The sequence below is a fragment of the Eretmochelys imbricata genome, chromosome 1 (genome assembly GCF_965152235.1).
Source record: "Eretmochelys imbricata isolate rEreImb1 chromosome 1, rEreImb1.hap1, whole genome shotgun sequence".
In the NCBI taxonomy this organism is placed as follows: Eukaryota; Metazoa; Chordata; order Testudines; family Cheloniidae; genus Eretmochelys; species Eretmochelys imbricata.
Genome location: NC_135572.1, coordinates 28,994,504 through 29,007,096, shown reverse-complemented (window position 1 = coordinate 29,007,096; position 12,593 = coordinate 28,994,504). Strand labels below are relative to the sequence as shown.

The 12,593-nt window shown below is 45.5% G+C and overlaps 1 protein-coding gene across 1 annotated transcript in view; it reads left to right on the top strand.

Annotated features, from left to right (window-relative positions):
- Positions 1-2,625: 2,625 nt before the first annotated feature.
- Positions 2,626-12,593, top strand: part of LOC144272643 (high-affinity choline transporter 1-like) — a 31,582-nt gene continuing 21,614 nt past the window's right edge. The window contains exons 1-2 of the mRNA XM_077834461.1: positions 2,626-2,803; positions 9,131-9,244. Coding sequence (XP_077690587.1) covers positions 2,626-2,803; positions 9,131-9,244 — 292 coding nt within the window. The remainder of the gene's footprint in view (positions 2,804-9,130; positions 9,245-12,593) is intronic.

Here is a 12,593-nt window from a genome sequence, read left to right as displayed (position 1 = left end):
GCTCAGGATGAGCACATTGGCAGTGCAGGCTGGGGAAACCTTGCCTTGCTATATCTCTTCTGGGGACAGAGGACTGGAGTCTCTGAAGACTTGATGCAAAGTCCACTGAGATCATTGAATCATAGAATATCAGGGTTGGAAGGGACTTCAGGAGGTCATCTAGTCCAACCCCCTGCTCAAAGCAGGACCAATCCCCAACTAAATCATCCAAGCCTGACCTTAAAAACCTCTAAGGAAGGAGATTCTACCACCTCCCTAGGTAACGCATTCCAGTGTTTCACCACCCTCCTAGTGAAAAAGTTTTTCCTAATATCCAACCTAAACCTCCCACACTGCAACTTGAGACCATTACTCCTTGTCCTGTCCTCTTCTACCACTGAGAATAGTCTAGAACCATCCTCTTTGGAACCACCTCTCAGGTAGTTGAAAGCAGCTATCAAATCCCCCCTCATTCTTCTCTTCTGCAGACTAAACAATCCCAGTTCCCTCAGCCTCTCCTCATAAATCATGCGTTCCAGACCCCTAATCATTTTTGTTGCCCTTCGCTGGACTCTCTCCAATTTATCCACATCCTTCTTGTAGTGCGGGGCCCAAAACTGGATACAGTACTCCAGATGATGCCTCACCAATGTCGAATAGAGGGGATCGATCACATCCCTCGATCTGCTGGCTATGCCCCTACTTATACAGCCCAAAATGCCATTGGCCTTCTTGGCAACAAGGACACACTGTTGACTCATATCCAGCTTCTCATCCACTGTCACACCTAGGTCCTTTTCCACAGAACTGCTGCATAGCCATTCGGTCCCTAGTCTGTAGCGGTGCATTGGGTTCTTCCATCTAAGTGCAGGACCCTGCACTTATCCTTGTTGAACCTCATCAGATTTCTTTTGGACCAATCCTCCAATTTGTCTAGGTCCCTCTGTATCCTATCCCTGCCCTCCAGCGTATCTACCACTCCTCCTAGTTTAGTATCATCTGCAAATTTGCTGAGAGTGCAATCCACACCATCCTCCAGATCATTTATGAAGATATTGAACAAAACCGGCCACAGGACCGACCCTTGGGGCACTCCACTTGATACCGGCTGCCAACTAGACATGGAGCCATTGATCACTACCTGTTGAGCCCGACAATCTAGCCAACTTTCTACCCACCTTATAGTGCATTCATCCAGCCCATACTTCTTTAATTTGCTGACAAGAATACTGTGGGAGACCGTGTCAAAAGCTTTGCTAAAGTCAAGAAACAATACATCCACTGCTTTCCCTTCATCCACAGAACAAGTAATCTCATCATAGAAGGCGATTAGATTAGTCAGGCATGACCTTCCCTTGGTGAATCCATGCTGACTGTTCCTGATCACTTTCCTCTCGTGTAAGTGCTTCAGGATTGATTCCTTGAGGACCTGCTCCATGATTTTTCCGGGGACTGAGGTGAGATTGACTGGCCTGTAGTTCCCAGGATCCTCCTTCTTCCCTTTTTTAAAGATTGGCACTACATTAGCCTTTTTCCAGTCATCCGGGACTTCCCCCATTCGCCATGAGTTTTCAAAGATAATGGCCAATGGCTCTGCAATCACAGCCGCCAATTCCTTTAGCATTCTCAGATGCAACGCGTCCAGTCCCATGGACTTGTGCACGTCCAGCTTTTCTAAATAGTCCCTAACCACTTCTTTCTCCATAGAGGGCTGGCCACCTACTCCCCATGCTGTGATGCCCAGGGCAGCAGTCTGGGAGCTGACCTTGTTCGTGAAGACAGAGGCAAAAAAAGCATTGAGTACATTAGCTTTTTCCACATCCTCTGTCACTAGGTTGCCTCCCTCATTCAGTAAGGGGCCCACACTTTCCTTGGCTTTCTTCTTGTTGCCAACATACCTGAAGAAACCCTTCTTATTACTCTTAACATCTCTTGCTAGCTGCAGCTCCAGGTGTGATTTGGCCCTCCTGATTTCATTCCTACATGCCCGAGCAATATTTTTATACTCTTTTATACTCATTGCAAAGACTCCCATTGATGTCTATGTGCCTTGGATCAGGCCATCAGTCTGGTACTTTACTCAAGTACCACATTCAAGATAATCATTTGTAAATTCTTTGATGTCTTATTTTGAATTCATTTTGTGCATATTTCATAGTCTGTGTCATTTCCCAGCTGATGGGGGGCTGGATTCTGCTGTCATTTAAGTCGTTAGCAAAGCTCCCACTGACTTTAATAACAGCAGGATTTAGGCCTTAGCCAAGAAATGTCTCTTCTCTTTGTCCTATTTACTGATGCAGGACTGGCTATTTTTTCACTGAGGGCGGAGTCTGAAAAGAGGGTGAGAGTCTGAAGGGAGAGAGCATGTTTCTCTTGGTGCCAGTCTGGGGCATGCTGAGTGCACGTCAGCTTTTGGATCATGTAATCATTCCTATCACTTTGGGAGACCACTGTTATTTCTTCCTTTGGGTTCTTACAACTCAGCAGGAATTCAAAGTGAGCTAATTCACCACAATAGGGCATTTGTATATAAAAAACAAAACAAAACCCCTTAATGCTTTTCCAATCATAAGACTTTTAATCTTCTATGAGGTGCTTTGCGTTAGTCCTGGTGATCAGAATTATTTTATAATACAGCTGCAGAAAATGGCTCTAAACATCCCCGGTCTGGTAGCCACAATTGTGTTCTATGTGATAATGTTGGCAACTGGGATTTGGGCTGCTTGGAAAACCAAAAAGGAGGAGAAGAATGCAAACCGAAGCGAGGTTGCCATGGTGGGAGGCAGAAATATGAACATTTTTGTGGGATTATTCACCACAACTGGTGAGTTTGTTTCTTAATATTAATTCCTGTTCTAGGTTTTAATCTATATTTTAGACCAGTAAGAGTTTCTTAAATTCTGTTGTGTATTCTCCTTATATAATTAACCTAAGGAGCTGTCCTCTACATGTATTTAGTTTCAGTTTTTTTGGCGACAGGAATTGTTCTTCTATGCACCTACTTTAATTTTATTGGCGCTCTTAGTTTGCTCTTTTTTCCAGTAGCACAGGATACTGTGTCAGAAATCCTCCCCCTTCTCTCTCTTATACCCTGGAGGCATTGTCGTCTAGGGGTTAGGGTCACGGGACTAAGTATCATGGTTTCTGTTCTCGACTCCATAACAGACAGTATTTTAGCTACCTCTGTGAAGTGTTTTGACATCTTCAGAAGAAAGCTGCTGTGTAAATGAGGAGTGGTGTTATACAAAATACAAGTGTCTGTCTGCCACTGAAACACATACCGGCTTCACCATCCCAACCTGTTGAAAATTCTACTCAGTTCTTACACATAAGTGTAATAAAATAAGTTGGGCCCTCTATTCACTAGGAGAAATGACAAATAAGATTGAATATCAGGCAGAATGTCTTCCCACTGAGACTGTGGAACAGCCTCCCAAGTAGAGTGGACCGGATCCCATTGGCGAATACAGATGTTCAAAACTGGACAAAGCCTTAGAAAATAAACTGAAGGGAACATTGCATAGCAGGAACATTGACTATGGCCTGATCCTGCAAGACACTGAGGGGGAGATTTCCAAAGGCACAAAGGGGAGTTAGGCGCCCAACAGTGAACGCCTTGGAAATCTCCCCCAAGTACCTCCTGCAAAGTGTCAAGACTCCTCAGTGCCCATTGCAGTCAATGAAAGGCATCAGTCATTCATACATTTGAGCCTTAAATGACTTAACAGGGTCTTTTCCACCTCTCTGATTGGTTAATAGAACTTCAGCAAATTGATCCAACCATACCTGGAGCAAGTAAACAGAAGGTTCAATAGAACCACCCAGAGGCAGATTTAAAAAAGAGTTACCTGAACTAGGGATAGGAAGGAACCAATTAAAATTTTACTCCCTTGTTTGCCTACCAAGTAGGATGAAAGGAAATGGGAATCCATCTTGCGGGCAGCATTTAAAACCTGATTCAAAGTACTACTTCACTGGATAGCACTTCTATAGGGCATTGAAATATTTTGAAGAACTGAAACTGGAAGTTCAGAAATTCAGTGGTCAGGATGTTCTATTCCATTATTTTCACATTTCTTTATCCTGTCCATCACTACTATCAGACTACCTCATCCCTGTTCAGATATAGGGTATCCTAAAATGAGATTTGGCCTCATAACCACATCAGAGACATGAGTGTATAAATGTGTGTATGGTAGTTGTGAGGTTTGTGCCAGTGAGTAGGTACTGTTAGGGTACTTAAATTTTCATATCCTTGCTTCTATGGGTTGTGAGAGTTATGTTGCTGTGTAGAAACCTTACCTGTTTCATCACAAAGTTTTTTGTGTATAATGTTTAAGCATCTGATGTTGTGCCTACATTCAGATTATTTGGTGCCTCCTGCTGGGAGAATGTGGGGAGGTGGAGCTGCGTCTGTAGCTGCCAAGACAGGTAAGGCAAGGATCTGTGCTGGGGGACTGGGATCCCTCACAGCTGTGTGAGTGGTCTGACAGCAGAATTTAGACAACCTTCTATGATGGCCATTGCTGATGATTTCAGATATTTAATAAATGATCGGCACTCTCATAGCTGCTTTGTTTCTCAACAAAAGCCTTTATTTTTCAGTCATTTTTTGCTCTTATTCATTAAAAAAATAGTTGGACAATATGCCAAAGTTCTCAGACATGGGTTCCTCAAGGTAGGCATTTAAATTCATATTTAGATACCTAAATAGAAGTGGCCTGATTTTCAGAGGTGCTTAGTGTCATGGTTACTGAACTAATTGCATGTGATACACCTCCTGGTCTCTCCAAGCACACCTTCTAGGTCTGAGAAAGAAGTAATGGCCGTAGTGTGGAAACATGGGTTCTCCCACTCTCAGACCAGGTGCTGGGCTGCAGCTCCTGGTGTGTCAGCCACAATCACCAGAGCAGGTCTGACTGCTCAGACTCTGCAGTTCTATTCCTTCTGGGACAAATTAAGGTTGCCAACATTGTATTTCAAAAATAAGGGACTGTTTTCTTAGCACCCATGCCCCACCCTCCTCCCATTATTATCATCATTATTATCTTCATGGTTATTATTAATAATAATGGTAATAATAAGCAGTATTCACCTACATTCACCAGGGGTATTTCTTGCTGCTCTTTGTAGCACTCAGCAACTCCCGATCTTGTTGTGCAGAGATGAAGAAATAAAGGACTGTTGGCAACCCTATGAGGCAATGACAGTGGTGATGCAGAGGTCTTCCAGGGGTACATCAACTCATCTAGAGAAATGTTTCTCAAACCGGAGGTTGCAAACCCTAGGGGGGCGGGTGTCACAGGATAGCTTTAAGGGGGTTGCAAGTGCAGGGCTGACATTAGGGGGGCAAGCAGGGCAATTGCCTAGGGCCCCAAGCCACAGGGGGCCCGGCGAAGCTAAGTTACATGCTTCAGCCCCGGCTGGCAGGGCTCGGGCTTCAGACTCCTGAAAGGGGTACGCTAGTCTGGAAAGACTGAGAAGCACTGATTTAGAACAAAAGTCCTTCAGAGAAAACGTCTCTTAAAATACAACAGAGCGTACTGCAAGTTCTAGTTCTTCCCTAAGGCTGATGATTCCCTGGAGATGTGAGGCCCAATTCCTTCAGTCTCCTCCAAAGGGCCCGTCTCGGCCAGCCTGTCTGCCGACAAGTGAACCCTCTGCCCATCCCCAGCGCTTTTGATCGCTAGTTCCCAGCCTGGCAAAACAAGGTTTACAGTGGTTTGGGATCACAACAGTGGTGAATTTTCAGCAAGTGCGAATAGCAGGGTTTAGAAGAGCAAACTCACCACTAGAGTGCCCCCTCGTGGTTGGACGTACCAGCTCTCTCCTTATCTAATGCTCCCCACCAACACTTGCTCTGGTCCTACAGCAGTCTGCCTCTTCTCACAACTCGGCCCTCATGCCAGTCCCACCCCTTCCAGAGTAATAAAGTCCAATAAACAGCTGTCCAATGTCCTTACAAAAGGTCTTCAGCCCTGACTCTGGGCCCCATGGCCCACACACCCTTCTCTCAGGGCTCTTAGTCACCCGTATCCCTTTCTCAGGGGTTTCACACCACCTTATCAGGGGCTGATAGGGGAACCCAGGGCCGCCCTCTACACTGGTCTCCAGTCCAGGGACCCTAGGACAGGGAGTCAAGGTTCACTCTGCCAGATTTCTTGCTGCTGCTGACTCTTTGGACTTCAAGAAGGCTTGCCTGTCAGCAGGCCTCTCCCACAGCCTCTCTAAGTTCACCCTTCTCTCAGGCCTCCCCTTGGAATCCCACAACAAAATCCATAACTAAATGTAAATCCACTTCTGCCCTCCGCAGGCTTCATGTTTCTCATGTCCTCTTTGATCATCAGATGAACATGGCTCAGGGCTCTCTCCCTGGAAGTCCAGATCCTGCCCTATTATCAGGGCTCCTCACCAGAACTTGCTTCACCCCAGTAGCTGCTCTGTGTCTAACCTAACCTCCTACAAGACTTCTCAGGAGATGATCTCAGGACCCAGCTTTCCCCCTGGGCTTTCTCATCACAACCTCTCTAGACCCAGAGAGTGACTACAAAGTTCTCCCTGCATCTAGGGTTGCTAACAGTCCCTCATTTCTTCATCTCTCTGCAACAAGCTCAGGAGCTGATGAGTGCTGCAAAAAAGCAGCAAGAAATAACCCCTGACAAATGTAGGTGCGTACTGCTTATTGTCAATACTAATATCAGGAGGAGAGGGTAGGGCAGGGGTACTAAGAAAACAGTCCCTTATTTTTGAAACACAATGTTGACAACCAGACCTACAGCCCCCTCCACTCGGTAGTTCCCTTTTTTATAGCCACTGCTCAGCTCTTTCACCAGCAGGGCTTCATCATTAATTAAACCTGGCCCACCCTTCAGGTGCAGCCAGCGAGCATAATTGGCCTCTCAGGCGCACATTAACCCTTTCATTGCCAGTGTGGTGTACATAATCACATCACACAGGGAAAGCAAGTATTGTAGTAGAAAAAAAGCCAACAGAAAAAAATATCTTGTCGTCTTTTCAGGAAAGAATAGGAAAAAACAGGGAAGATTGAGTTCTGAGCAACTAAGGAAAAGTCAGTTGGTGCAGTAATGCAGGGAGCAGCAGATAATCTCTCAAGAGCAGACAAAGACCAGCTGGTTTGCCTACTGTACTCCGAGGACCAGAGAAAGACTGATATCCCACGACTGGGAGGGGACTCAAGAGGTGCACCCAGATTGCTGGAGGCTGAGGGAGAGGGAGACCAGAACAGCCCCACAGGACTGGAAGATCTTGGAAACAACCTCCTAGAGGATGGGCAGAAGCAGCAAGTTAGCACCATCTAGGCCAAGCTCTCCTCTTCATCAGCAGCTGGCATTGAAAAGACTGCAGGTTGAGGAGTTAAAGCTGCAGCTTCAAAGAGACAAGTTGCACTTTGAGGCCAAGCAACTTGCAAACTGGGAGCAGCAATGGCAACATGAACAGGAAGAGAAAGTACAGACTGAAAAGGAGCATCAGCATGAACTTGAAATGGAGAAAATGCTCCAGTTGCACCCGGATACTGGAGGTGGGGGCAGACCTCAGATACCAGGGTTCTCAGACTGCATCCTTTCTAAACTGCTGCCTAGCCTCACGATAGGAGGGGGCTGACATGGATGTGTTATTAAATGCTTTTGAGATGAATTGTGAGTTACATCAGATAGCCACCTCACCAGCACAAACTTTCCAAAGTGCCGGGGGGTGCTTGACCCCCCTGCTCTGCCCTTTCCCCCAAGGCCCCACCTCCACCCCGCCTCTTCTTGCACCCACCCCACCTCTTCCCAACCAGTTCCACCCCTTCCCCTGAGCACGCTCCGTCCTCGCTCCTCCCCCATCCTCCCCAGAGGCTCCTGAATGCTGTAAAACAGCTGATCACAGTGGGCGGGAGGTGCAGGAAGGGAGGGGGAGGCACTGATCCGCCGGGCCTGCTGGTGGGCAGGAGGCACTGGAGGGTGGAGTGGAGCTGATGGGGGGCTACCGATGGGTGCTCACCACCCACCATTTTTCCCCATGGGTGCTCCAGTCCCGGAACACCCACGGAGTCAGTGCCTATGGTCACCCATACTTATGGGGAAAGCCCTGTAACCTCTTCTGCAAAAGTTAAACTGACACCCAAATCACTGTAAAAGCTTGAGAAGGTTCAGGGAACCTGACAGTGGTTATACTGCAGGATATGCCTTTTGATCTATTGCTGGGAAATGATGTAACTGGTTTGAACCCAGAAGGCTCAGATGCAAACCCCAATACTGGTAGGGATACTGAGGCATGGCTGAAAGGTGCTGTGAAGACAAACTCAGGTGAGAGAAGGGAAACCAAGGCAGCTAAGGATCATTATCAAAGCTATGGCACCCATCAGAAAGAGGGAAAAGCAGAAAGATAAGTGTAAAATCATTGCTTGGGAGAATGCAGAGGCTGCAACAGCTAAGAAATAGCCTGATTTTCAGAGGCACTGAGCTCCCACAGTTCCTACTGAAGCCAACCAGGCACCAGAAAAGCCATTTGCCTGCACCACCAGAGTTGGACGGGATGGAAAAATACTGCTTACTGTCATTTACATGCTGAAAGCACCTCAATCCTTTCCTCCTCACTAATCCTCCTAATGGTCCCATACAGGTTAAATAAGAGCAGCAACTGCAGAACCATGCATCACATCAGTGGCCAGCATGAATTACTTATCAAAGAACGGTTTCAGAGTAGCAGCCGTTTTAGTCTGTATCCGCAAAAAGAACAGGAATACTTGTGGCACCTTAGAGACTAACCAATCTATTTGCGCATAAGCTTTCGTGAGCTACAGCTCACTTCATCGGATACATACAGTGTAACCTTTCTAGTAGCTAAGTAGTTCCTAAGTGTCTTGCTGAGTAGGGATAGACTTAAGTACTTGTGTTTAAGTGCTTTGCTGAACTGAGTGATAGGCACTCAGCATCTCTGAAAACCAGCCAACTTATTTAGGTGCCTAGCTTTAGTGGCCCACACTTTGAAAATTCACTCTGTAACATTATATTCTTGAAGTTCTATCTTTGCTTCTGCTTCATATGTCTTATCTTCTAGCACACAATATGATGGTGGCTCTGAAGTAAAGGAAAACCATATGATTTCTTCTTTTTCTCAATTTCCTCCTGCTTTTCTTTTTTTCCAGCAACTTGGGTTGGAGGTGGCTACATCAATGGGACGTCTGAGATCGTGTACCTCCCTACACGAGGGCTGGCCTGGGTCCTGGCTCCAGTAGGATATGTTCTAGCTTTTATCATTGGTAAAAACAACAATTCGATTCTTAGACGTTTTCATTGCAAAGCAGTTTTAGCAACATGAAAATTTAGCCTTCTTGTTGTTCAGATGCCTGTATTCTGAGTTGTCCAACTCAACTGGGTTGCATAAAAGTGGTTATGAAAGTCAGCAAATGTTGGAGACAGACAGGCACAAACTGGATCGTTCACATTAAAATAACTCTGTTTAGGGGACTTCAAGGATCCTGTTAAACTCCTGGTTTGGCTTAACAACAAACTGAAAGATTCTAGAAATGGGAGAAAATTATTATCATTTAAATCACCAAAATGCATTTTGATTGGTTAATTTTAATGCAATGAGGTTGCTCCCCCTTCTTGGACACTGCTTATTTTGGGGATTGGTAGGGGTGACTGTACCATCGTGGCTGCCTCTCCCATCGTTTCCTGGGGTTACTCGCACACTGTAGGAACACCCACCTTTACCCTGTTCCTAGGGCTCACGGTATAACCCCACACTCTAGGGCACCCACCCTTACCCTTCCGTGGGCTCAAGGTGTAAACCTTACACTGTGTGGGTTTTCAGGGTGTTTTACCAGTGAAAGAGCCTCAGACAGTAATATCCTTAACCTCTATTTATTAACAATCATCAAAACAAAATGCACATGCTAAGCATACAATGCTCACCACTCCCAGTAATGCAGATGAGCTTTTTCTGCTGGCCAGTCAAGATCAGGTCATCCGGGGACTCCAGGTTCTGCACAATATGGTTGCCAGGGTGTTGAGGTCTGGCAGCTCTGATCTTGGGCTGTGTCCTGGAGTTGGTTCCCAAGAGTTTCCTTTTGGACCCCAGTTTATATAGTGAATGAAACTTGAGTTCTGCTTAGCTATACCTTAAGCAATCATTTTACTGAAGTATTACAAAATAATTCTTTGACCTATCCTAATACATTGTGAAACAATTCTCCACCCAGTCATGCCCCACCACTTTAGTTGATTTACACCTTGCAAAATTAGTTACGTAACAGACAGAAACAATCAAAGAACCAGACAGAGACCATGCAGATAAACAACAGAGAAGTAGGGACTATCAAGGCAAAACAATAAAGTAGAGATTTCACAACCACAACTGTTGACACAGGATTCCTTGCCAGACAGAATGCTATTAAACAAAGTTTTCTTTAAACATCTTAAGATCTGTTTTTTTATCTGGTGATGGTGGCTACTATTAGGACAGGATATCATCCGTAACAGCCCAATATTATATTATTTTAATGTAATTTAGACAGAATGTGAGGATGTGATGTTCTGCTTCTTGGCTCATGGCTGCTGCTCTCCTATTGTGGCTGCAGAAAAAGGCCTCAGACCTTTCACTGGGGCCTCAGGATCTACCTTGATACTATTGGGCTGTCATCATCCTGATCCTGAAAGGCTATGAGAGCAGACTTGGCCACAGAGAGAACCAGATGAAATTACCACCTCCATCAGTTTAGTCTAAATCCTGACCACCACCACCTGGGTTTTGAGATTTGGGTTCCTGCCATCATCCACCTCCCTCATATGTTATTTTCCCTCTCTATCTTGTTTCTTCTCTGGACTATCTTTCTCATTCTACCTTCTGTCTAATAAGAGTCTGGCATAGCCAGCCAAAACAACTCTACCTTTTGAAACTGCTGTGAGCCTGTGATCAGAGGCAGCTTAACGCAACAGCTTTAGACAGCCTGACAGAGGTACAAGGTTGCCAGGTCTGAGTGACTGATAAGACCATGTGCTGGACCTGTGTTAGTCTACAAGGGAAGCTACTTGTGAAAGTCAGCATCAGAGACAGAAGCTGCATTTTTTCTCTTTGCTATTCTTGTCTCTCCCCTTTTGTGTGTTTGTCTTATACTTGGTTTCAGTGTTGTAACTGCTTTTCCTTCTTTTTCTATGTTTTTAATAAAAGATTTAAAAATGGTTAATGGTGGTTGTTATAGTGGAAACAAGCCAGCTAAACCTGAATATCTGAACTGCACATAACTATTTAATGTTGTAACACTGAACAAAGGTTTTATTAATATTTTATCCCTTATTGGGCCCCGACACTATCCTATCAGCACACCAGATACCAGAGTCCAAATCAGAATGTGAAGGTTCTACTCATTTGTGCCTGATCCCATTGAAGCCAATGGAAAGACTCTCATTGACTTCAATGAGTGTTGGATTAGACCCAGCAACCTATTACTTATGAAGCCCTAGCCTTGTTCCCCTCAATTCAGTGACAAAACTCCCACTGACTTCCAAGATGCAAGACCATCATCTTAAATGATTATTATTGAGGTCTTTGCTCAGTACGTACTCAGACACAGTCCTGTTGAAGTCAATGGAAGCTTTCTGCAGGAAGGAATTCAAGACTTTGTCCGTTATCTGTTAGCATTTATATAGCACCGACAGCATGCTTGGCACTTCAGACAGAAAATAGACCCCTTGCACTGTAAATAGATGGCCATAATAGATGAAGGAAATGACAAAAGAGGGTGGAACAGCAAAGAGGATAAGCATTCATCTTTGTGATTCCAAGGTTGTCTTTGTTGTCCTCTAATAAGAGAAAGATTAGGGCTTGGTCCACACTACACAGTCAGGTCAATATAGCTATGGAAGTATCTTCACTTAAATTTGACTCGGAGGGAAGAGTGCCACCTACTGCATTTGGTATGAACAGTTTCTTCTACTATACTGCACTCTCATGCAAAATGAACTCGGCCAGACAAAGATGGGTTTACACATGCTTGAGGGAGCTGAGCTAAGAAATGTGCCTCCCTGTGGTAGGTGGGAGCCTCTTGAGACTACGGTTTGGGTTGCTTGCGTTTCTGGAACGGACAGATTCCTTCCGCTGCTTGGGGTATACAAGATTTTGTCCAAAAAAAGAGTTCCTTTCCCCCTCTCTGAGGGCAGGGAGGAACAAAGTAAAGACAAGAAAAAGAAAAAATAGATGCTCAGTCTCTTGGGCAGTCTCTGTGCCACACCTCTGGGTCCCAGGTTGTCTATAGGCTTTTAATCATCCTGATCAGAGTTAGAATCCTTCCTTAGATGCCCCGCCCCCTTTTGGTGACACCTGATCTGTACCTAGTCCAGGCAGTCTCAGGGCTGTCTCAGTCAGTGACTGTCTCCCTCTTCGCTGATCTATCTCTGTAATCAGCTGTCTGAGGCACTGCAGCTTCCCCAGTTAACTGCCTCTTCCTGTGGCAGGCTTCCCCTTTCCCTCCCCCACCAGGCACAGGAAGCCTTGGAGGTGTATCTAGATAGTGCTGGCCAGGCCCAGTGGAGTTTGTTAGCTTCCTCCTTGATAGGGAAAGGGTGTGCCCCTTCACGTAGCCCACCACTCAAGTTGGGAGGGTGGTC